This window comes from Rattus norvegicus, chromosome 8, assembly GCF_036323735.1.
Source record: "Rattus norvegicus strain BN/NHsdMcwi chromosome 8, GRCr8, whole genome shotgun sequence".
NCBI classification, from domain to species: domain Eukaryota; kingdom Metazoa; phylum Chordata; class Mammalia; order Rodentia; family Muridae; genus Rattus; species Rattus norvegicus.
The window spans coordinates 130,192,549-130,218,439 of NC_086026.1; the positions used below are offsets into that span (position 1 = coordinate 130,192,549).

The window sequence follows — 25,891 nt, forward strand, 5'->3', positions numbered from 1 at the left end:
AGGGCATTCAGACTGCCTGCACATTTGAAATGCATGTGACAGGAACAAGCCTGGCCTGGCATGGAACTGGGATAGGGCTTTGGTCACAACTGCAACCTACTTACAGCATCCCCTACTGTGAGGCATGGGTCCTCGGCATGTGAAGCCAGACAGGATAGGCTCCTGCTGTTGGGAACACTAATGTTTGAGGAGACAGGTGCAGACGTGTTGGAGTAAATCATCCAGCAGTGGCCACCTGTCTGATCCAGGATCTGTGGTCCTCACAAGGCTCTGCCACCTCCCCAAGACTGTTCTTCCTCAGGGATGGTGGCTGTGCCATGTTCCTCCTCAATGCTTACAAAAGATTTGTGTGTGTGTGTGTGTGTGTGTGTGTGTGTGTGTGTTGTGGGGTTGTGGTGTGCATGCTTGAGTGCACGTGTTGATATGGCAACACAGGTTAACTTACCACACTTTCCCACCTTTCTCCCAGGCTTTCCCATGCCCTCACCAAGAAGATGTGGTCTTTATTTAGTCTTCTACAGGGCTTCTCCCTTCCTCCGGTCATCAGGGTCTCTCTGTGGCTATCAAGTGATCTTGGGTTTGGAGGGTGGTAGGGGACATGCAAATGGATAGCAGTGTTGTGACGGTTTTTATATATGGCTAGTGCAATAGGGAGGACAACAAATAGGACCAACTGCTGCCGATTTCCCATCTCCTCAGGTGGTCCCAAATTCCATGATAGGTCACACTGCCACAAGTCATTCACAGTGATTCTTAGAGCTTATAATTCTGCAGACAGCATTTTCCCTGGCTCCATCCACCTCGTACTCCCTTCAGAGGTCACCTGTTCCCCAAAAGACTCTTGCTTCCCTGTATCCAACCATCTATAATGTGACAGGTCTTCACAAAGTGTGAGTCCCCCTACTCTCATCCTTCTGGACCACATTTTTTAAGGGTCTACCATAGCCTAGGAACCAAAGCTCATACTTCAAAACTGGCATTCTTCCCAAGTTTAACCCCAACTCATATCCATGACTCCTCACAAGATACTCCTAGAACTCCTCACCATATCTACACAAGGTTTCCTGCAACCTCCAACATGGGGCTTTCATGTCTGCCCATCTGTGGGTACCCTGGGATGCTGATCACCCCTTATTGTCTGACTCTTTCCTCATTCTGTATAAACTCTCTCTTCAACCCACCCTGATGCTCACTGTCTACCTAGATCCCACCCTGGAGCTCATCCAGTGATCAGCAAGTTTGGCTCTATTTGGCCAAGGAATTTTCCAATGTCCACTGCGTGTGTCTGAAGTCCAGAAGGATAATGCGGATGTTTAGAAAAAGGAAACAAATGGGAGAGGAAGTCCAAGGTCTGCTTGAATTCCTCAGTGATAAGGGCCAGAGGGAGCTGCCCTGGCTCTGTTCTCCCAAGGGCCGTGGTTGACCAGATGGCCAAAGGCAAATCTCTGGCAAAGGATTGATCCTACACAGACTAGAATTAGAGACATAGGTCCTATCTGGGGTTGTGACTTACTGGGTGACCTTGGGTCCTTCTCTGGGTCACTGTTTCCTCTACATTCTTCCAGATGGGTATTTTACTCAACTCAATTTTGGCAAAGACAGTCTAACTACTGGGTACCATACCTCTTCATGGTTCACAGCTCTCCGGGATTCCAGATTACCCTGGGGACTCCTGGATCCAAGCCCCTCTCCTCTCCCTGACCAAAAACCATGCTCTGGGGTAGTACTTCTGGAGGGACAGTTGCATGATGTCAGCCAAAATTCTGTTCAAGAGTAGGAGGCAGAAGTGGCTCAGAACTAGGTGCCCCACAGCGATTCAGAAAGGAATATCTGGGAAGATGGTTGTTGGTAACCGACCTGCCACGCAAGCATAGTACTTGAGTTGGATTCCTGGAACCCATGGAAGAAACAGGAGGAATAGAGGAAGGAAGGAGGAAGGGAGGAAGAAAGAAAGAAGGAAGGAAGAAGGAAAGAAGACAAAACTGAGGGGCTAGCAGGAACATGAAATCTCAATGCTGAGGAATGAGAGATGGGTGCATCCCTGGGGCTTGGGAGACAGCCCACCCAGTATGTTTAGCATGTTCTAGGCCAACGAAAGTACAATGAGGTAGATGGTACCTGAGGAACAGCACCTGAAGCTAATCTCTGGTCTCTATATGCACATTCACGTTTTTGCACATGTACACACATATATATGTATGTATGTATACACATATATGTGCATTACATATATGTGTGTATATGTAATGCACATGTATGTGCATGTATATGTAATATACATGCATATATATGTTTAGATGCTTAGAAAAAGGAAAAAATGGGAGAGGAGATTCAAGGTCTGCCTGCATTCCTCGGTGGTAAGAGGCAGAGGGAGCTGCCCTGACTCTGTAACTACCACTTGACAGTCTTTGTGGTAGTTACACACAAAGACTTAAGAGGGACCCTAAAAGAGAGGGGCAGCCACTGTTCTGTCCTCAGACTACAAGAATGGACACACTGGGTTCCTGGGATAGGAAAATTAACTTGAGCCATAAACGAGGCTATTGGCTCCTGTTGTGGGAAGATCTAGTTTCAGACATGGCCCGCCTTCCCTGTCAGGGAGCTCTGGGTTTTCTCTGAGTCCATCCTGCCAACCCTCTGTGGCCTCATCTTCATGTTCTGTTTGTCAACAACATCACCACAGAAGCCCCAGCCTCTGATCCTTTGAGGTTTTTTTCTGATCCAGTGGGGAGAATTAAACCTACTTGCCTCGCTTAATCCAAAGTCCCAGGCGTGCGAGCCTTCTGCCTCAGAGGAGCCTGCCTTGGGCTGCGTGCCAGGCGCTGAGGCTGGGAATACTGAGTGACTTAAGTCTCGGTCACACCAATCTTCTGTAATCTTCACCAAGAGCAGTGACCGAGTGGGGTAGGGTGGGGTGGGGTGGGGGTTGGGGTGGGGGTTGGGGTGGGGGTTGGGGTGGGGGTGGTTCTTCCCAAATGAGAACCTGGCACCAGAGCAGAGGAGAGGAAAGCTCGTACGTACGGCACATGCACAGACACATCTGGTATCCACGAAGCCCGTCCTGCTTTCACACCACTCCACGGTGTGACACAAGGTGACAATGTTAGGAGGATCCTGAGAGTCTGGGATAAGGCTGCAAATCCAGCTGCCCACAGACTGGTGCCCAGGAGGACGCGAAACAAGGCAGAATAGTGATGGACAGAGGTGGCCGGCCAGCCTGACTGCCTCTTTCAGAGGTGCCCCAAACTACCCTACACCCCACACGTGGGGATGAGCCGGTCACAGATCCCCGAAGCCACGTGGCAACGAGTATTCTAACTGAAAAGTTGGGGCATGTGATCCCTAAGAGGACACAGAGGCACCGGTCTCCTTCAAACCGCCTGTCCCTTCTTGGAGCGGTTCTGCTGAACGAGGCTCTGTGACAGCACTGTGCTACTTTCCGTGCGGCGAGTTGAAAAGGGACTCAGCAGGCCATGTCTGGACCCCAGTTGGCTGGGTACCTGTGTTTGCTGTGGGACATCCAGGCCTAGACAAGTGAGGTGTGGGTGGCGGGGACAGATGAAAGTGGAGGTCTTCCCGTGGATCTGGGCCAGGACAACCACGGTGCTCGTTGGACCACTGGTGACTTGGGAAATTACGAGGCTCACACGAACAAGAGACCTATTGTGGTGGAAAGGACCTTTTTCATAGTAGTAGAAGGGAGCGCCCCACTGCTTGGGTGCAGGTCAGTCACTGGTGTTGACTCACACAGACCACTGGTTGAGTGCTCTGTTCTTCGATGCTGCCAGCTAGGAGGTCCCCTTAGAAGGAGGAAATACGGGGAAGCCCCCATGTCTATGTTACTTCGGCAAGACGTTGAGTGGGAGGGGCGGGGCGGGGACAGGACTGACGTCCATTTTCCAGGCAGAGACTGAGCCCCGGGTATAAGTACTGTAAGGTAGACTCAGAGTCTCTAACCCTGAGGTCGCTGGAGTTTTTATCTAAGCGCTGGTGGAGGCTGATACTCTGCATCCCAGGCAGACGGGAGGAAACTGACAGAGGATTCCCAAGAATAGCAGCCACTTCCTAGTGTCAGAGTCAGACTGAAGCTGTCCCAGTCCATCTGCTTATCCACAGAGGCCTTTACCTTCTCCACACCCACAACCCTCCAAGGCCTGACATTTTCCCCTTGGCCCCAGACAGCCACTACTCAGACTCATAACTACCCCAGTGCTGTGTCTTGTGATGTCTGCCCACCTCACCCTGCCCTGGGTCAGCCTGCCAGTGAGTGGGGGAGAAGCCAGGCTTCTCCATCATCTCCTCTCCCAACTTTGCAGAGGCTCGGGAGGCTACTTGGGGTCTGCAGATTTCTTGTGGGGCTCCGCTCCTTCCTTAAGCCTCCCTGGTCCTTGTGGACTCTATTTTAGCTTTTATTTCTCTGTGGTGAAGGAGCTGATGAGGTCTGGCAAGAAGGGTCAGTATTGCTTTTCCATCTCCATGAGCAGGAAAGAGCAGAGGTTCCATCCATGAGGGAGGTGCTGCAGCCAAGCTCCCTCGTTCTGCCTGGGCTTGGCCCCAGGAGCCGGAGGCTGGTATCCAACGTCCTATAACAGAATCGCTAGCAAGGACCCACCCATGCAGGGCCAGAGCAACAGAGCCTAGGGATCAACTCAAGACTCTGGGGAAAAGCTCTTTCCAGGGTCAGAATCTTTACAGTAGCAGCCCTGTTTGGGAGCCAAGAGTTCTGAGAGGGTTCTCAAGGCAAAAGCTGGGGTTCGGTGAGAATGTTTGGGGCACACGCGTTGGGATGGAGGTGCTGTTTAGGGCTGAGGTTGAGGTTCAGTATGGGTTTGGGGTGATGCTCAGTCTGGGGCTTTTGTAGGGTATAAATTAGAACCTGGGATAAGAGTTCATCTGGGCCTAGGATGGGTATAGACTGGGTTGGGGCTGGGGTTCAGTATGAGGCTAGGGTGATGATCTTAGCCAGAGTGGACATTTGGTGTGGAACTCAGATCCCCCCCAAGGCTGAGCGCTGGTTCCACCTTGGTTGGCCCAGCTTGGCCCCCTGCTCCTCAGGTCCGTAGCTGAGGCTGACACCTTCTGTCTGCTTTGTCCTCAGGGCAGCCAGGCAGCCAGCCCGCAGCACGAGTGTGAGTACCTGCAGTTGATTGAGATACAGCGTCAGCAGTGCCTGGAGGAGGCCCAGCTGGAGAATGAAACCACAGGTGAGTCTGTGTGTGAGCGGAGGAGTCCCAGGTTCCCCCATGTCACCAGCCCCGTCCAAAGCATGAGGTTACCACAATAGTCAGTCAGATGGGGATCAAGGGCACAGGTCATACCCCAGAGCTCTGGGCCTCAGACCCAGCAGAAGGGCTACAAGGTCACCATACTTTCCTGACCCCATCCACATCTGGAGATTTCCCAGCTCTTATCTGGGAACTGCCTTTAAGGGTCCAGCCCTGGCTGCTGGGCTACCCAAGGAGGAAAACAGAGGGTACTCAATGGTAGAGGCTTTCCATGATGAGACTGGTGGCTTCTGTGAGCTCCATCCACACCCACCATGGGGGCACCCCAAATCAACTCTCTCAACCCCTGACTTACCTAGAGCTTAGAAGAGACCAACTGGCCATACCACGCAGCAGCCCATCAGGATAAATCGGAGAGAGCTCTGTCTGCTTGGCTTGGTTACTCAGGGTTGAGCAAGTTTGAAAAGCTGTCCGGTCTAGGGAAGCAGAGGGGCTAGAAGAATGAGAGGCTCAAGGCTCACTGTATTGGGAGAGAGTTAGCATGGTGGGGCAGAGACAGTTAGGCAGCTGGGCCTCCCTTCCAGGTCATCTCCCCAGACTGGGCTTACAGTTATATAATGGGAGCAGGGCGCACCTGTCCAGCTTGCTGGTTCCTGGCTCCCAACAGCACCCTGAAGTTGTTATGTAATCTTTTTGGGTCCCTCCTTAACCCTGGTGCACAGACCTGAGAGGATGCAGGTACATAGTCTCACAGATGGGCCTGGCCTCAGCCACTCTTTATGGCAGGATGGCCCCTAACTCCTGTGACCCTGAGACTGAAGTCTGGGTCAGCGGCTGACTAGACCTGCTTACTGCCAGGCTGAAGACTGGCCTCAGCAGGCCTCGAGATCATGGGCAAAGCCCAAGAAGCTCCGTCTCCAGACCCTGGGCCCCATTGCAGCTTCTCTCCAAACTGATCCCCAGGGTGGGGACTGGCCACAGTCATGATCCCAATGAGGTCACTGCTGGCACAGGGTACCTGTGAAGTGCCAGTGCCTCATACACAGCAACCAGACCAGGGCCTGGAAGAGGGCAGGCCTAGGTGTGCAAACTGTGTCAGCCCTGATGCTGCTGAGGCTCTCGCACACCTACGTTCACATGGGTGCAGGTGGGCACCCCTGGCCCAAGTCTGGCTGAGGCTGGGCCCTGGCCTTCCGGAGTCTATCTCTCTGCCTGCCTGAGTGTCTCTGTAAGACAGAGGTCTGTATCTGTTTAAACCTGGATATGACAGGTGTGCGCTGTCCCTGCCTGTCCGTGCGTGGGTGCACCAGTGTGTGTTCCGTCTGTGCATTTGTGTCACTCCGTCTACCCACGTGGTAGCCTCCCTGTGCTCGTGCATGCAGATTTGCATGGATGCCTGGGCTCAGTATGCCTGAGAGCACATGTGAGTGTGTGTCATTATGTACAGGAGATTCTATAAAATTGACTTACTGGGACCTCTGTGCCTGCCTGACTCTCCATCCCCTATCTCAGTTGGGTTTTCCTATTGGGGTCTTAGCCCTGAGTGGGGAAATCTCCCAGACACAGTCATTTCTAGAAACTAAACATTCGAATCACTGTCTTTCCTCCACATGGCATCCCAGCCCAGCTGCCCCAGCAAACCAGCCCTGAGGTTTCCCCCTGCAAGGAGCCTCCCAGCCTGCACCCCATGGGCTTCTTTTCCTCAGTTCTCTGCCTGCTTGCTGACCTGGGCCCAGTACCAGTTCACAGCATGCCATTGGCTGTGCTGCACTCAATTGAGGACAAATGCAGCCTTCCCATGGGCATGGCTCAGTCTCTTCTATTCTTTCTCACCTCTGGTTGAGCTGAGCACAGGACCCAGGACCCACCATCCTCGGACAGACACACACACACACCACCACCACCACCACCACCACCACCACCACCACCACCACCACACAACACCACACATATACATAACACACACACACACACACACACACACACACACACACACACACACACACACCCTCCAGCTCAGGCTGGCAACCCTGAAAGCCCGAGGCCTGGCAGAGACCCAGACACAATAGCTGGCCTGCAAAACAGGGTGTGCCCGGCACTGTCATCAAGGGTACATAAAGTCCAGCGGCAGCCAAATTCCCAGAGAAATGCTACCAAGCCCTGCAAACCAGGAGAGGAATGTGTGAATAGGCGAGAGACTTGCCACACCTCATCCTGCCACATTGCCTCCGTTTCCTCATCTGTGAAATGGACTGGTTACATAAACTACTGATTTAGAGGCTGAAACAATGTTGCGACATTCCAAAGCTAGGGCTTACTGATGTTAATTGAAACAGGTCATTAAGATCGTAGGCAGATGCCCAGCCTAAGGGGATTCTGTAAGTCTTCCTAGGAGCCAAAGCAAACTTCGAGGGAGGGAAGGAGGGAGGGAGGGAGGGAGGGAGAGAGAGAGAGAGAGAGAGAGAGAGAGAGAGAGAGAGAGAGAGAGAGAGTGAGTGTCAGGAGAGACTGAGGGGAAATGTTAACATGGGTGGGGGGAGGGGAAGCACCGGAAGAGAGGCTGCTCTCTGTGTGACTTTGTTAGCCTTGGGTGCAGGTAACACCTGACCGCTGTAGCACCTGGAAGGCCCTCCCCCTCCCACCCCACTCCCTTCCTTGGCTGCCACATGACTGAGGCACTGAGAGTCCTGCTTTTCCCCCAAGTGTGTGCATTCCTTCACCTCCTCTTCCCAGGCCCCCTTCTTGAGAACTTGTGAACCTTCGGACCTGGGCTGGTCTGGGCTTGGCCCAGCTAGCATCGACTTTGACTCTGGGGTTGGGTTTCCTGAGCAAAGCTGTAGGGCTGGCAGCGTGCAAAGAGACTAAACGTCCTCAAGAGAAGGGTCTGCGGAAGTCACCACACCACAGGGGCCCCCACGTTGTTTTAGAACAGCTGGAGACACCCTTGGCATCCTCACCCGCCAGTCTCAAACCCTAATAAACCTTCAGTCACGGCCAGACTGCAGTGCTGGAAGAGCCAACTGCCAGCAGTACGCTCTACTGTACCCGGAATCCTACGGCAAGCGTCTCCAGCGCTGCCTTCCCTATTATAAAACAAGACTCAGATGGCGCACACTGGTGTTTTGAAACAGTGACAGTCTCTAACAGAGCCTCTTGGGATGGCGCTTGCTTTTTTGTTGAGTGTGGATTAATAGCCTTGTTTGTGTGGAGAAGGCAGGTTCAAACCGCAGGCTGAACTGCTTGAAAATGTTGCCTGTAATTTGGTAATATAAGGTTTTTGAAATCTTAATGTCTGTTTTCTTACAAACCGTAAAAAAAAAAAAAAAAAAAAATGAAGGCCGCGCATTTTGCTTCTGGAAAACATGCACGGCGCTCTATCAAAGGAAGCGATTTATAATCAAATGCTGTGTGCATGTGCAGGCGTGATGGCAGTCAAAGATAAGAGGGGACAGTCTGAAGGTTGTGCCTATAAATACAAGCTCTGCGAACGAGAGGGAGCTATAAACACAGACTGAAGTCTAAACCGTGCTCGTCTCTGACTCAGAGACCACAGGCACGGCAGCAGGTGACACGGCTTCCGAAACTTCAACCGACTCCCGTTAAAGTTCGGAACAAAGTGAAGGGCAGGCTGTGTTCCCTTTTCTCCCTCACTGCTTTCCCCGGAACGCTCTGCAGAACTAAAGCCACTGCTCTGAGGATTTGGATGCCAGAGCCTCAGCTCTTGCCATTCAAAAAGACTGACACCCATGCAAGGGCTCAGTAGCTCATCCAGCCTGAGAGACAGTTTCCCATGGGGCAGAACCAGCTAGGCTCCCTGCCTGGCAGATCTGCTGCTTGTCCATCAAATGGGCATGTAGCTCAGTTGGCAGTTAGTCTGTGTAACAAGTCCTGGGCTGAATCCCCGGCACCGTATAAACTAGGCATTGTGGTGCACACCTATGATCTCGATAGCACTCAAGAGATACAGACAGGAGGACCAGAAGTTCAAGGTCTCCCTCAGGGCCAGCCTGGGCTACACATAAATAAATGATGCCATGTAGGGAAGTTCTATCGCTGATGGAGAGAGGACGTTCTTTCCTTCCCGTCAACATAAGACCTGTGCATCCTGAGCGGGCATGGCCTTCACTCAGACAAGAGCCCCTCTAAGGAAAGGAGGAGGAAGAGAGTCCTCACTATGCTCACTTGGTGTCACGTGCCCTCTGCCTTCACCCCACAGGCTGCAGCAAGATGTGGGACAACCTCACCTGCTGGCCGACAACCCCGAGGGGCCAGGCGGTAGTCCTGGACTGCCCCCTCATCTTTCAGCTGTTTGCCCCCATTCATGGTAAGAGCCCTGGGCTGAAGGCCAGAAGCTGTGCATGGGGCCAGCTGGGGACAAGGGTCGGGGGTGTGTTGCCACTTAGGGAAGTGGGAAAGCTGTCTGAGGGGCTAGAGAAAACCGGGGGCATCGTGGCCAAGAATGGCATTGAGTCTGGAGAAGAGTTGTGGGATTTGATTAGCTCTTCACATAGAGATAAGCATGTGGGAAGGGCTCACTAAATATTTGCTCAGCAATTGATAACTGATTGACGGGCAGGTCTGATTGAGTTATGGTTCCCATGTTCTTGTTGTCTTGGTTGTGACTCAATCTGCCGAGGCCCGGAACAGATGACCTTTGGGGCCCCGGGCAACCGTCACACAGCTTTGCTTACACACCTTGTCGTGTTCTGTTTGATCAAACATTCACACGTAAGGCAAAGGGGGACCTCAAAGCCACATTCAGTCAGTATGAACGTGGTGGCTTCCATCATACCAAGCTCCACTACAGAAACAGTGGGAAGGGACATTGGAAACAGCCACCCACCTGCCCCTGGGGACCCCAGTGTTAGCTAGAGACACCTTTAAGTGAGACAGTAAACAAATGTACAATAAATGGGCAGAGTTCCTGGGAGGAAGGAAGAGGTGGGGCAGCCCCTGTCGCTCTCTGACACGAGGACCTGAGGGGATGTGAGCAAGCTAGCTCTTCCATAGCCCCTCTTGACCCAGAGTGTATCTGAGTATGGAGATCTGAGCCCTCAGTACCCAATGACCAGATGACCTTGTGAAGTGAGCAGCCTTGCAGCCGGGATGTACTCCATGGGTCCAGCTCTGAAGCTGATGGAGAGAAACGGGAGACTAGGGCATGTGACTGGAAATATGGAGAGAGCATGAATGAAAGAGTTGGCCTTCCATTTCAAGAGGGTCCTTTGCAAGAGTGGATAAGGTTGATGCCCACCCCCACTCCTGTGCTTTGGGGAGACAGGGCTGAGGAAAGCATCTCTCCTGAAAGCACTCCCCACCCCCACATACAAAGAGTCTAGTTTCCTATGGGAGATAAAAGTCAGAGGGTAAGAGGGAAATATTCTACTGTGGCCGGATAAGATGCCTGCAGGAATCCTGGGAAGAGGGATCCACGGGTAAAACTCTTGCTGTGCATGTATGGGGACCCTGGAGGTCAGATCCTTGCAAATACAGACACTTGGGGTGCATCTGCAATTCCCGTGTTCTCAAGACAGAGACTACCATTAAAGGCAGAGCAGACAGATGCGAAAAGAAAACCCTGTGGTTAGATGAGTGAATAAGGATCCCAGTTGTCAGGCTACTGGAGGTACGGAGCCCAGACAGCATCAGTCTGGCAGAGGAACCATTGAAGCAGGACATAGGACCAGGTACAGATGGATGGACAGACAGACAAGTGGATGAATGGGCAGATGGATAGATAGGAACTTGAGTGGGCCATGCTGAGCGGCATTCTCTGTCCCCAACGTATACACTGGGTCAGATGACAGGTCAGCGGGGCCATTGTAGAGTTAGGCATCCGGCTCTTTACGGGGTTCAGGGGAGGGAGTTTTGCACCCTTCATTGGTCTGGTGTGTTTGATAATCTCTTGCCTGGCTCTTCTGACATGGAGTTAATAAATCCACAGGCCCACATGTTCCTAATGTTCCCTGACAAGTGTGGAGCGTGATACCTTTCTGTTTGCATGACTAAGTTGCTCATCAGTCTGTGCCTTCAGTTGGTGCTGGACAGGTGGTGACTATGTACACAGACCAGAGTCTTTCTGCCTCTGCATTTGAGCTAAAAAAAATAAAATAAAATAAAGGAGCCAAATCTGTTTTGCAAAGTGGAGTTGCAGAGACATCTGCTGAGTCTGTCATCTGGACAGCAGGGCCTCAGCAGCCCCCTGCAAGAGCTTCTCACCTCAAGGGTCATGGAGCGGAAGCCCGGCAGCACCATGGACAGAACAAGACTCAGCTCTGGTCTGCCTCCTGGCTCTAGACTCAGTGTCTCTTCACTCTGTTGCCCGCTTCCAGGTTATAACATCAGCCGTAGCTGCACTGAAGAGGGCTGGTCACAACTGGAACCAGGCCCCTACCACATTGCCTGCGGCCTGAATGACAGGGCATCGAGTCTGGATGAGGTGAGGGGTTCTTGTGCCTCTGTAAATCCTGGGGTCCGCCCTCCTCCAGTTCACATCTCCCAAGACCCAACCCCTGGCTCCTCCAACAGGGTACACACAGGGCTTTTCATGTGGGTCACACCCAAGGGTGGCTAGCCCCGGAGAAGCCAAGACTGAAATAGATTCCCCCAAGCTGGTTCACCTCTCTACATCTGTTATCCCAGCACTTGGGAAGCTGGGGAAGAAGATGAGTTTGAGGCTAGCCTGGGCTATACACGGAGACTCTCTCAAAATTCTACTTTGAAACATGAGTGATTGACAAGTGGGAGTTGTGAGGTCTCCACTCTTTCCCGTGCGGATATCCATAACGCACGGCAGAAAGAAGAATCCATTCACCTCCTGTCACCCTCTGGGCACAGGGTCCATTTGTCCGTGAAACCCAGGGCTTGGTGAGTGCCACTCAGCTGCTCTTGGGAGTCCTGAGCACAGCTTCCTTACATTAGGCAGGGGCAGCGGGCACGGCATAAAGCTGGCCCATCCCCATCTACAGCCCCAGTTTTGAGTCCCCCCCCCACCCTGACTCCTACCCACGATCCTTGCCTGCCTCCCTGCAGCAGCAACAGACCAAGTTCTACAATACCGTGAAGACCGGCTACACCATCGGCTACAGCTTGTCCCTTGCCAGCCTCCTGGTTGCCATGGCTATCTTGAGCCTGTTCAGGTGAGGCCTGGTCCCAGGCAGTTCACAGTCTATGCCCTTGCCTCTGCTAGGCCAGCCATCCCAACTCCAACAGCAGGTGGCCAAGATGTGGCCTCTGGAACACTCTTTGTCCCCTTTCCTGTATATTGGGCACCAGAGGTAGAGCCTGCCAAAACACTCTGGATGTACAGGAGGTTGGGGACTTGGCATGTGTCACCTTGGAGGTGGGGCCTGTAACCTGGAGGCCACACCTCCTCCCACCACCATGCCAGCCAGGATGGGGTGGTCCAAGGCTCCTCTGCATCCCAGATGTACCTGCCCCTTGCAGGAAGCTGCACTGTACCCGAAACTACATCCACATGCATCTCTTCATGTCCTTCATCCTGAGGGCCACTGCCGTCTTCATCAAGGACATGGCCCTCTTCAACAGCGGGGAGATAGACCACTGCTCTGAGGCCTCGGTGAGGACCCATCTGACCCCACACACTTCCTCTTTATTCTTCTGCTCCTCATCCTTCTCTTCCTCCCTCACCTCCTCCTCCCCCTCCCCTCCCCTCCCCCTCCCCTCCCTCCCCTTCCCCCTCCCATCCCCCTTCTCTCCCCCCTCTCCTCCCTTTCCTCCCCCTCCCCTCCTCCTCCCCTCTCCCCTCCCTCCCCTCCTTAAGGACAGAGAGACTTGTCAAATTCCACCCCCCCTTTCAGGTTTCTGTGCCTCTTCGGGGTTCCTATGTTTGTTAGTCAGAAATGCAAGTGGGTTCCTCATAGTCCATGCCCAGAGCCTCCATCCAGCCTCACCACGAGTTTCTGAGCTGACTTCAGGCCACTCCCTGCCTCAGTTTCCCCACCATCTGTATTACGTCCTGCCCACGTTCCTCGCAGCTCAGCCTTCTGTTCCCCACAGCCAAGATGTCGCTCCTCACACCGTTGTCCTTCCCTGCCTGCTCTTGCTGCCTGCATCCCTCTGCCCCGTCCTGGGCTTTCCTAGGGTCAGGAGCTCAGAGGCCCTAGGAGGAAAGTTGCCAGGCACCGGAGAGTCTGTCTCTGTTTTGTTATTTTTTTTTCAATGCTGCAATAAGACACCTGGAAGAGGTTTTGTTTGGTTCATGGTGCTTGCTGCAGCCCAACGTGGTGGGGAAGGCATGGAGGCAGGAGCGGTGAGGCAGCGCTCATGGTACCCACAGAGAGAGATGAATCCTGGAGTTCAGTTCTTTTTCTCCTTTCTATTCAGTCCAGGTCCCCAGCCCGTGGGACAGTGCTGGCCACCTCCTAATTAACCAAATCTAAGAACTCCCTCTCAGGCATGCCCTGGGTGTACCAGCTTCTGTCAAGTTGACAATATTAACCACCATAGTCTCTAGGGAACTCAAAGGACGTCACGCTAGGACACGGCTTGAAGTGGGACTCCTGTGCTGTGTTCTAAGGACGCTTAGCCTCTGAGTAAGCTTCCAGATCAGTAGTGGGATTCCCAGGATGATGGGATCTCAAGTGGGGAGAGAAGCCCAGGGTTGACTCCACAAGCTGGAGCCAAGAGCAGACCAGAGAGAGGCCTGAAACTCCCAGGGAGCTTGTAAAAGCTCATGGGGCTGGCCTGCGTCAGGAGAGACTGGAGTGTGACCCAGAAGAGGACTTTCCGATCAGAGGCAGGAGAGAAAGGCTGCTCTATGAGAATGCCTTGCAGACAAAGGCTTCGGAGAGGGGAGGCAGCCCAGATTCTGTGTGTAGGGGGATGGAAAATAAACGTTGCCTAAGAGGGCATCTGGAAGCTGTGGAATGAGTGTTTCTGTGAAGAGACCTTCATTCAGGTCATGTCAACTGGACCACTCGGAACCCCTGATCACCCACTCCACGGCACTTGGATTTCCTGCTGTCCTCACCTGCCTGGGCCAATCTTTACCAGTACCTACGGCCCCCAGAAGGAGGAGCCCCTCCCCCTCGCTTAGTTTTCTGCCACTGTGATAAACACCACGAGGAGGAAAGGGTCATTTCATCACGCAGCTCACAGTCCTTCATCCAGGGAAGTCAGGGCAGGAACCGGGAGGCAGGAACAGAAGTAGAGGCCGTGGCAGAATGCTACCTACTGGTTTGCTCCTCACGGCTTGCCCAGAGTCTGCCTTCTTATACCTGCCTGGGGGTGGCACCACCATGGTGAGCTGAGCCCTCCCCACTCCCCAGCAGTCATCAATCCAGAAAAGGGCCTGCAGCTTTTCTCATGGGCCAGACTGGTGAGGACATTATCAATTGAGGTTTCCTCTTCCAGACAGACACCAGCTTGTGTCGAGTTGACAAGAAACTAGCCAGCACACCGGTTCAGCTTTCTCCACACTGTCTCTGCCACCACCCCCACCCACACTCCAAAGCCTCAACCCACACCTTATGGTCAGGGAGCAGTGAGTGAGTGGAGAACAATATGGAGAGAAGAATGAAGGCAGGGCCTTTGGAGGGAGCAAGGAGGTGGTTACCTAGGCAGGGCTGTGTGAGTCCTGGGCTGGCTCAAAAGTGGACAGACAGATGAATGGGAAAAAAATGGGTGCTTGTGGGTGAGTGGAGAGCCAGCCTAAGTGAGTGGGTGTGGAGACAGCTATGTGGGTGAGTGGAGAGACAGCCTAAGTGAGTGGATGTGGAGACAGCTTAGGTAAGTGGGTGGAGAGACGGCTTAAGTGAGTGGGCGGTTGATGGATGAGCAGACACAGTTGATGAATGGATGCCTAGGCAGTAAATGGATGACCAAGCTGTCATGAGAGGGGAGGTCAATACACAGATAAATGGTCAGGCTTGGTAGCTCATGCCTATAACCCCAGATGCAGAAGGCTGCAGTGTAACTGTGAGTTGGAAGGCAGCTATGTAGTGAGTTCTAGATCAGCCTGGTTAACAGTGTGAGATTGACTGAAAACCCGGACAGATGTCTGATAAGTGGGGCAGGTGGGTAGGCAGCCAAGAAGTGTGTCCTCAGCTTTTTTTTTTTTTCTTTTCTTTTCTTTTTTTTTTTTTTTTTTTTTTTTTTTTTTTTTTTTTTTTTTTGGAGCTGGAGACCGAACCCATGGCCTTGCTCTTGCTAGGCAAGCACTCTACCACTGAGCTAAATCCTCAACCCGTGTCCTCAGCTTTGACACGGTGACACCCCGTTGTTACCAGTGACACCACATTGTTACCGGTCGAGTTCGTGCTGGAGAACCTCAAAACGCGGTTACCAAAAATATGACCCAAAAAAAAAAGCTAACATTTTAAAACAAGCTTACCATTTTGTGTTGGACTGCATCCACGGCTATTCTCAGCTACATGTAGCCAGCCACAAGCTGAGGATTGGACATGCCCAGAGACACAGGGATCCGTAGCCAGAAGACATACAGAAGACACACTGACAATAACTTAAGTTACCAGCTCAGCCAGAGGGCCTGGGATGTAAAGTCAGGATCACAGGGACGCCCACTGTATGCGTTTCGGGAGTCTAACTGGGAACTAACAGTGGCCAAGTTTCTGGGCACAACTGTGTTTGCTCGCCCCACCCCACCACAACCAGAGGTTGGGCAGTGAGGGACCTGCCACCCCTGAACCTCCCTCTGCTCCTCCCCACAGGTGGGGTGCAAGGCAGCGGTGGTTTTCTTCCAGTATTGTGTCATGGCCAACTTCTTCTGGCTGCTGGTAGAGGGCCTCTACCTATACACCCTGCTGGCCGTCTCCTTCTTCTCCGAGCGGAAGTACTTCTGGGGGTACATTCTCATCGGCTGGGGTATGGTACCAGGGAGGGGGCGAGGCTGGGGGAAGCTCCCTAGGAGGTGGGAGGGTACAACCCTAGCCTGGTTATGAGCTTCTCCGCTAACACTCACGAATGACCCCAGAACGTGTGACCCTGGGGCCCCTCCCAACCTCCTGCGGCTGCTCCGTGGCGCAGCACCTGAACAAAAACACCTGTTCCCCCTTTCTGATGCTGACACAGAGGGACCCTGTCAACCTATAAGGGGTTAAAGATCATAAAAGAAAAAAAACCCAGTCTAAGTGGTCACAGACCCTAAGGCATATGGCGCCGCTAACTCTTAGAGAGTCTTTATAGCATGAACAATGTGCACACTGTAGGTAGAAGCCCTAAGTGTCCACCCTTTTTTCTCTCTCCCTCTCTTTGTCTCCTCCTCCGAACCCTCTCCCTATCTTCCCTGCCCCTGTCTTTGGTTCCTCCTCCGAACCCTCGCCCTGTGTTCCTGCCCCCGTCCGTTCCCTTCTCTTCCTTTCTCCCTTGGCCCCCGACAGGAGTGCCCAGTGTGTTCATCACCATATGGACGGTCGTCAGGATATATTTTGAGGATTTCGGGTGAGCCGATGTCCCATCTCTTCCCTCTGGCTGCTGTCATCTGGGGTCAGAGTCCCTGGGTCTGATGCTGCCGCCAAGGTTTGGCAGGTAGACAGACCAAAGCATCAAGCCCAAAGTAAGAGGGTGGAGGAAGGCACGGGAGTAGCAGATTCTGGGCTTGGGGGCAGAGCCAAAGGCGCCTGGGGACGGGCGACCCTCAGGCTGAGGACTCCTTACCCCACCTCCACGTTCAGGTGCTGGGACACCATCATCAACTCCTCCCTGTGGTGGATCATAAAGGCCCCCATCCTCCTCTCCATCCTGGTAAGCCCTCTTCTCACCACTGAGCCACCTCAGAACACACAGGAAAGGAGGGTTTCGGTCAGAAAGGAACCTCAGGTTTCCCTCACCCACCCGTGCTCCCAGCTCTCCCTCTAGAGCAGATAAGTCGGAGGGCGGATCCCTGGGGATGCAAAAGAGAATCCCAGATGATTTGCCTCTAAGGGAGGAGCTGCCAAGAGGTTCTATGGAGGGGTGGCAGAGCAACGGAGGAGAAGACAACCCTCCCCAGCTTCCTCTCTCTAAGTGACCTACACTGGGAGTCCCTCATTCAACAGGTGAACTTCGTCCTGTTTATCTGCATCATCCGGATCCTGGTTCAGAAACTACGGCCACCCGACATTGGGAAGAATGATAGCAGCCCATATTCGTAAGTGTGGGCCCCAGCACCTGAGCTCCGAGCCTCCATCCTGGGTCCTCAGATCACCCCCTACACATCACCTCACACCCTTACACTTACCCACAGACTCAGCCTCCCCTGCCCATCACCGGGCCCTCTGAACCTACATCTGCTATCCTGACACTCCATGTCCTTCAAGTTCAAAGCGCTGCCCCAGAGAGCCAGAAGGGAATGGGAACCCTGTGCCTGGCTCTCGCACGCTGTGCTTGGTCTGACCTGTCCCTGGTAGAGGAGATTCAATAGATGCCCAGCAGGTGATGCTCCTAGGAGACCCCATTCCACACGGAGGCAGCCACATTCAGTACCCACCAGTGATGATAATCTGATAATCGTCCTTGCAGAGATCATGCTGGGTGCAGGCTGAGAGGTCTCCAGGCCTCAGCCCGTGTCCAGGATCCCCTAGTACAAAGCTCCCAGCCGTACAAAAGACAGATGCGCACTTCCTCACCCTCCAAGGTTGGGGTACACCACTATGGGGGGGGAAGAGAGGAAGTTTTTCTTTCCTGTTGTTGTAACAAAGTGCCTGACAGTCAATATAAGGAAGCAATCAAAGGGGGTTGGGGATTTAGCTCAGTGGTAGAGCGCTTGCCTAGCAACCGAAAGGCCCTGGGTTCGGTCCCCAGCAAAAAAAAAAAAAAAAAAAAAAAAAAAAAAGGAAGCAATCAAAGCACGTTCTAGTGCTACCATCCGTCGTGGCAGATACATGGCTTCAGAAACATAAAACAGCTAATCACCCTACATCCAGTCTTGAGGGAGAGATGAACGCCGGCACTCAACTCACTTTTTTCTTTTTACTCAGTCTGGGCCCCCAGCCCATGGAATGGTGTTACCAATAAATAGTCAGGGTGGGTCTTCCCACCTCAACCCCATCCAGAAATCCCCTCTCAGACGTGCCCAGAGGTTTGTCTCCTCGGTGATTCTAAGTCCTGTCAAATTGATGGTTGATATTAACCATCGTGAGGGCCATAATTCATTGCATGGAGAAAGGAGGGGTGCTGTTCCCTGTGCTGGGCGCTGGGAGAACCAGCAAGTTTCCATGGAAATCAGAGTTTGCGGGCAAGTGAAGGAAACACAAAACATGACAAGGGTACCCAGGCAAAGGCTGTAGAGCCTTCGTGCTCACTGTGGCAATGGAGAATAAACCCATCATGCGGGCCAGATAAACCTGGCAATCCCACCAGGGCCATCCAGTCCTGGGATCCTAGATGCTCTTAAACTGGCCTCTGTTAGGGGAGTCTAAGCTGTGGCTGGAAGACACCCCACTAGAGAGTCACGAGCTGCTGGATTTGGGATTCTGTTCTGAAACCCTGTGACTGTCGGGCCCGAGGCTGACGCTTCCTCCCATTCCTGGTGTGACAGCATTCTGTCCCCAGCAGGCTGCGTGGGCAGAACATCCTTCTCTGTTCCAGAAGGAGATGTGTGGGGCTTGCCCGCTGCTGAGAGGCAGCACTCCGGTCCCTCACATGCTGGTGTCCTTTACCTCAGCCACCTTGTTTCCCAGAAGTCCAGCTACAGTGGGCTAGAGTCTGGGGGACAGAACCCAAACTGGTGGTGGCCAGGTCTGTGTGGGTGATATGGAAAGGAACAGCTGTCATAGACAGAAGGGGGAGCTGGAGCTGGCCATCCCCAAGGAGGGGCTGTCAGTTCCCACTCTCCATTTAAAGAAAGCCTCCATCTGTCAGCCTCTGAGTATGGGATGGGTTCATGGCCAAAGAGGTGTAGCTGGGAGCCAGGCCCAAGAAGGAGGGGAGGGCTAGGGTGCACCTGCGTGGGGCGGGATTTCAGGACCAAGGCAGGAGAGCCGGGGACAAACACAACCACAATCTACCCTGACCTATTCTCTGCCAGGGAATCAGGAAACTATGGTCCTCACTGCCTGCACCAGCTATGAGGTCTGTTGAGGGACATAGTGCTTGGAGGGAATGCTGGTCCCTCTCGTACCAGGGCAACAGAAAGACAAGCTGGTCTTTCAGAGCAGGACTCTGTGTGCTGCTGTGAGATGCCGGAGGGATGCAGTTTCAGGAAAAGTGGTAACTCCCAGAGACAGGGCCCAGCAGAGAGCAGGAGCCATACGTCTGCACGTACTAACCTTAGGAGCAGGCATAACATGGAGCCCTCTGAGCCCTCCTGCACACTGGGCACATGTGGCCATCCCTGGAGCTGGGAAGACTCTATTTCTAGGAGCTAGTTCCGTGGAGACATCCACAGCACTTCTGAGGAGATGGCATCCCTGAAGGGTGACATTGCCTCACTCTTCAGCTGGGGACACAGACCAGGAGGAGGGGGATGGACGGGGAAGTCTGACTTCCTAAGTCTTACATAACACAATCCTCAGTGGCCTTCCTCCATAAGGGGGAGAAAGAAGGGAGTTTAATCCTCTTATGTGCAAGGAGGTGGGGGCAGGAGAGTAGGAACATTGACAGACAAGGGGCAGCAGTAAACGTGGCCATGCCATGGAGGTAGGAAGCCACTCTTCATCCTCACAGGGTCCGGTCACTATCAGCATTTGGTTTGCCCACACCCATCTACAGGTGTGGCTCTCCATACCCACCCACCCCCTCTCTCTCTCCCTATCCCCAGGAGGCTGGCCAAGTCCACGCTTCTGCTCATCCCCCTGTTTGGAATTCACTATGTCATGTTTGCCTTCTTCCCCGACAACTTCAAGGCCCAGGTGAAAATGGTCTTCGAACTTGTCGTGGGCTCTTTCCAGGTATGAATGTGGGTCTGAGGAATTCACCTGGGGCTGCCATAGGCTCTGAATTCTGGTCTTTTCCTTGTCCTAAGTTCTGGATAAGCACTCCCTTTGGGCTCAGTGCTTTCCTTAAGCAGGGGGTGGGGAGGAGTAAAGGGCTCTGGGGAAGCAGGGTGGGCTGGGTGGGGCTGGGAGTGCCCGCAGTCCCTTGGCCTCACCTCTGCTGTCCTCTTCCTCCTCAGGGTTTCGTGGTGGCCATCCTCTACTGCTTCCTCAATGGTGAGGTGAGTATCTCCCAGATCTTGGTGGGCAGGCTCAGAGTCTACAAACCTTGACGGGATCCTGGCGGGCAAAGATGGTTAAAAAGCTTGTCTCTCTCCAGGGTGGTTCTCAGACTGCAGCACCCTAGTTTCCTGCAATCTCACTTTAAAACGCACCCTGATTGCTCCAAGGTCCTGAGGACTTAAAGCCTGCACTTTTACAAGCCCTGGGTGGTTTTAGGGGAGGGGATCCTATGCATATCAGAGGTGAAGAATAACTCCAGCTAAATGGGTGTGGGCTAAACTGGGGGGTAAGACATCGAAGGAATGCGCAGTTGCTGCCACAAGTATACACTCACGTGGGTGCCTGGATGAAGAATTGGGGTACACTCCCCAGGCAGCACCCCTCTGCCTCCCTATACTGTATTTTGTGACCTTCTGCTTCCCTTCCCTCTCTCCAAGATCCTGAGTTGACTCTCTGGCTCCCAGCCCAGTCCCAAGCCTCCCAAGATAACATCCAGGCTTCTCAATTTAAGTTAGGGCCCGTTTAACTATGCTACACTGGAGGCTGAGTATCCTTCCCGCCCCTAGGTGCAGGCGGAGCTGCGGCGGAAGTGGCGGCGTTGGCATCTGCAGGGCGTCCTGGGCTGGAGCTCCAAATCCCAGCATCCGTGGGGAGGCAGCAACGGCGCCACATGCAGCACGCAGGTATCCATGCTGACCCGCGTCAGCCCGAGCGCACGCCGCTCCTCCAGCTTCCAAGCGGAGGTCTCCCTGGTCTGACCGCCAGAGGCCGCCAGGCCCCTTCACACCCTCTCCACAACGGCCCCTGGAGCAGAGGTCTGTAGCGACACCGTTGGCTCCAGCTTTTCATAGGGACACACTCCTTTGCCGCAGCCAGGACCGGGTCTATGCTAGCTGGAGAGCGGGGAGCTCTAACCTTGGAGGATGGTAGGAGGATCCAGCATCAGACTCCACCTCCCAAGGCCATTCTGCCAGTCATGCGCACAAAATCTGCATACACCTGGAAAGCAACCGCTTGCCCTCAAAGCTTTGGAACTCGCGGGGCAGAAGGTTCCGCCCGCCCTGTGGTGCCTAGAATCCACTGGGACGCTCGTGTCGCTTTGGGTTAAGCGTTGCCATTGAGACTCCTCTCTGAGGATGCAGCCCCCTCCCTGCGTTTATCTGCCAGCTCTTCTGGGTGGGTGAGTTCTTCTACCTCAGGCAGATGGTTATGACCTGGAGTTTCAGTTTGGGGATCGCAGCTGTGTTGTGGTCCTCTCTCAGGATGGAATTGTCCCAGTGTATCCTCAGACCTGGGAGCTCAGGGACCTACCTCTGGGGAGGGAGAAGACAACCCCAGTCAGTGCTCACCAAGTGACTTTGTCCAACAAATAGGACCAGTCCCACTAGCCTTATGTACAACCAAAGCAATATCGAGCTGCCTGCTCTGGGCGCTCATCTACACACGCCAACCACTGCTGCAAGGGTCAGAGGCATGAACACACAGGCCCCTTGATCCTGAGGTCACCCTAACATCACTGGTAGTGACACCTGGGTCTCGGTGAGAGTGGGTATCCTTTCCCGTGGCTAGTGCGAACGTAAAGACTACCTTTTTACATAGTATGATCTGCTGGATTCTCTTGGGGTTGTACTACCACAGATGCTATTGCCCCACAGTCCCCAGTTCTTGCTGCCTTGGAGCGTGATTATGTGGCTGACATAAAAGCCCAGGGGTCAAGGCATCTTAAGTCCTCCTCCACCCTTAATTCAACACGGCTTCTAATCCAAGCAGTTGTCAGCAGGCCCCTGCAGAGCTGCACCAGGCTTGTACGACAATAAACGTTGGCTCTGACAGGCTTAGTTCCCCTGGCCACTGTGGGTCTCCTGCTTCTCCTGAGAAGCTGTGTCACCTCTGCAGTGGTGAGAGGTGACCCACTAAAGCTACCACCCTTCACTCCTCGGACAGGCAGGAGCCACCTACTTCCATGGGAGGACTTATCCCAAGAGCCTTTGATTCACATTCGAGTGTGAAGAGATTGTAACAGGGGTTCCGTTGTGACCCTCTCTCCCCTAAACCCATCTGGAAGGAGACAGATGCTGCCTCCGACCGAATCAAAACAGCCAACGGAGCTGTCACAAACAGCAAGGGTTCACGATCATTCCTGAAAACACAGCAAAGAGGATATGCAGCCACCAGGTTGCTGCTGTCTACGGGCCAACCAAGAGGGTCGGGTCAGTGGAGGTTCCCCAGTGTAAGTCAGTGAGGAGAGGCCATGTGGCTAAGGGAAAGGAGTAGACACAGCAATGGGGCAAAGCAGGTGACATTGGTCAGAGAGAGAGAGAGAAAGAGAGAGAGAGAGCACTCCCAAGGGTTTGTGCAAACACACTTGTGTAAACTTGTGGAGTTGTCTTGCTGATGAAGCCAGAAGTGTATGCTGGTGTGAAGAAGCCAGAATGGGCTAGCAGGGGTTCAGATCTGCCTGCAGTACCCCATTTGAAAGCTGCTGCCCTCAGCAGTGAATGGGCCCGAGATCCCCCCCCCCCAGCAGTCTGTGTTGTGGCACCGGGGTAAGGCACAGGGCTCTGGAAGTGGAGCAGTTACCAGCCAAGAGGACAAAGTGGGTAAAACCAGTGTGTTCAAGAGAGGAAAGACAGCGTTGGGGCACCGCTCTAAGGTTAGGAGGTAAGAGGCTCAGTGGAGGGCATTCCTGGATAGAGAGAGACTGAGAGGCTTGGGTGAGGAGCTGAGAAAACTTGTGCTGGTATCCTAGGTTAGTGACAGCCGTGGGGCTTCCAGTCCTTTGACAACACCCAGGTCCTTCTGGCCCTGCCAGGTACCTGTCTAGCCCGGAGAACTCATCTCTATCGCCACCTGGTGGACACTTCAAAGACTATACCAGCTTTGGCCACCTTAGGGCTTAATACTGTCAAGTAGGTCTCACACTGGGGGACAACCAACACAGAAAGCAGGGCTTGAGCTCCCAAAAGTGATATGTAGGCCATATCTAGGGCTAGCCCCACACCACGTCCTCAGATCAAACCACTGACCTCATGTGAGTCTTGCCTTGACCCAAAAGAACCTGATGGAACCCAGCCCCTGGTGGCTCCTTAAAACTGGCCCCTACCCATAGCCTCCAAGGGCAAAGTTCAGTTAACTGAAGCGGGTGTGGATAGGGAACTGTACCGTCTGAGCACAGAGAAGCCCCGAGGAGACTGGTTTACCTGCTAGCAGAACGGCACTGAGGTGTTTGAGGGCTAGGAGAGGTGTTGGAGTCCCAAGGGAATGTGTTGAGTGTCAGGGATACCCGAGTATGGCTGAGTCGATGTTAGGGGTACTTGCCAGTAGAGACAGAGAATGTCTATCAGATGGAGCTGAGAGATGAGAATGGGTTGGTTAACTCGGAGAAGGACCCAGGTCTGGAAAGGGTGCCAGGCCATGGGCAGGAAAGGGAGGAGGTCAGTCAGTGAGACAATGGCCTGGTTTGGGACATGCTGAATGTTATGTCTGCAGGGTGTCTGAGAAGAGCCCCTCCAAGGCTTTTAGATATATGACCTAAAGGGACAGAAAACGGAAAGACCGAGGCAGCCCCTTTGGAAGGAACAGTGAGCATTGGGGCAAGTCCCCAGGCACCCCATGGGGTGTGCTGGACACAATCAGGAGAGGAGGCTGACTCAGCCCCTTCATCCTAGCTGCCACACAGGGTCTGTTTCAATGAGCAGTGGCCAGCTTCCCTACCCCCATGTGGGAACAAGAACAGCTCTTATCTCTCTGGGGGAAGGGGAAGGGGCGGAGCCACAGCTGCTAGTCATTAAACACCCTGCTCTAGGCAGGGATGGCCAAGATATTAATAGCCCCGGGAGTCTATGGCCCCGAAGACTCGGCCTCCCAGGGAAAGGACAGAGCAACCGCAGCAGGCCAGAGGGATGTGTCAGGAGGCCATCTTGGCAATGCCCCAGCCTCCACACAAAGCAGATGGGAGAACCAGAAAACAGAGAAGGAAAGTCCTGGTAGAGGCCGGTGTTGAACCCAACTTTCCAAATCCCATGGTCGTGCCTCAGATAGTCTATACGTTGTCAAAGATGGGGTCATTTGGCTGCGCCGTACCTGGAGACGCAGAAAGAGTTGATCCGGTTAGCAATCCTGATTCCGTCTTGACATATTGTTTATCCTGTATTTTTGCATTAATTTTGATATTTTAAAATACTGCATTAAAATATTATTTACCTTGAATCCCGGGTTGCTGTTTTGTTTTCCCACTTAGCACCCTCAGAGCTGCCTCCAGAACGCCCACCCTAGCTAGCTCTTGTGTGAGTCCAGGATTCTCAGCATCCCTGAGTTCCAGGACGCCACTGTGGTATAAGCACTGAAGAGCTACGGGCTGTCCTCTGTGTTTCCTTCCACAAAGGACCAGGGTGATGTCAACAGGACAGCCCCAGGGCTACAGGCTCATGTCAGCATAGACCCCAGGGTTCCTGCTTTCCTTCTCAGCTCTCTCTGTGCTGTCAGATGCCTGCCAGTGCCCCGAGCTCCCTGCCCCGAGAAGCCCATCCACAGGGACGACGGAGACCACCTTTATCCAGAACGATAGTCCATCTGGCACTTCCCTTTTACAGAGCACGAGGATGAGGAGGATAGGTCAAGAGGTCACCTCGTCAATGTCCACACAGGACAGGGGGGATAAAGGGTGACAGGAGGAGGGATTCTACTTGACACAAACTAGAGACACAGGGGAAGAGAGAGCCTCAAGTGTCTCCATCAGAGAGCATGTATGTCTGTGGGGGTGTTTCCTTGATCGTTTTGATGGAGGAGGAGCTAGCCCACTGTGGGTGGTCACCCCTGGGCCGGTGGGCCTAGACTGTGTACAGAGGCCAGCTGGGCAGAGGCGGGGAGCAAGCCAAGCCAGTGAGCATCACTCCTCGGTGGCCTCCGTTTCAGTTCCTGCCTCTGATTCCCACTGAGTTCCTGCCTGGGCTTCCCTCAGTGATAGATTTTAAAGTGTCAGACGAAATAAGCCCTTTCCTTCCTAAGTTGCTCTGGGCGAGTGTTTTACCACAACCACAGAGAGCAAACTAGGACAGCTTGCTTCCATAGTAAAGCAAGTTGACTCATTGTTAAAGTCTAGCTCAGTCTCCTTTTGTGGCTCTCTGGGGACATGTGCGGTCTTTGGCCGGCCTCACTTGGGCTGCTTGGTATATGAGGACATGAGGCTAGAGCCGAAGGCACCAAGTCAGCCGTGGCTCAGTGCAGGGCAATGCTCTGGGCATTTTATGCACAATGAGAGTCAATGGTGGGGGGCTGGTAGGAGAATAGGAGTCAGGGCACGTTTCTAGACTCGTGGACAGTACCAGTTCCTTCCCTGTTGCTCATTATTGAGAGAATGGTAAGAAAGCTCTGTGGCCAGCCAGAGCCAGCCAGTGGCCACCATACTACAGCAAGAACTGTCTGTGCCTTGCTGGGATCTTCCAATCATCACTGAAGCTTCTCTCTGGTAGAATCCACGGTGCCGAATCCGGGAGGCTTTCCTAGAGCCTCCGACACCTGGCAACACAGAGGAACACAGAGGGGTCTAGA

The 25,891-nt window shown here is 53.4% G+C and overlaps 1 protein-coding gene across 3 annotated transcripts in view; it reads left to right on the plus strand.

Annotated features, from left to right (window-relative positions):
* Nucleotides 1-24,550, plus strand: part of Vipr1 (vasoactive intestinal peptide receptor 1) — a 35,880-nt gene extending 11,330 nt beyond the window's left edge. For 2 of the 3 annotated variants that reach the window (XM_039080844.2, NM_012685.2), the window contains 12 exon segments: nt 5,099-5,204; nt 9,442-9,549; nt 11,558-11,664; nt 12,258-12,364; nt 12,672-12,804; nt 15,917-16,070; nt 16,586-16,646; nt 16,880-16,949; nt 17,243-17,334; nt 19,945-20,074; nt 20,299-20,340; nt 20,908-24,550. In XM_039080844.2, coding sequence (XP_038936772.1) covers nt 5,099-5,204; nt 9,442-9,549; nt 11,558-11,664; nt 12,258-12,364; nt 12,672-12,804; nt 15,917-16,070; nt 16,586-16,646; nt 16,880-16,949; nt 17,243-17,334; nt 19,945-20,074; nt 20,299-20,340; nt 20,908-21,099 — 1,302 coding nt within the window. In that variant the 3' untranslated portion in view covers nt 21,100-24,550. 3 annotated transcript variants of the gene reach the window in all.
* The last annotated feature ends 1,341 nt before the right edge of the window (nt 24,551-25,891 follow it).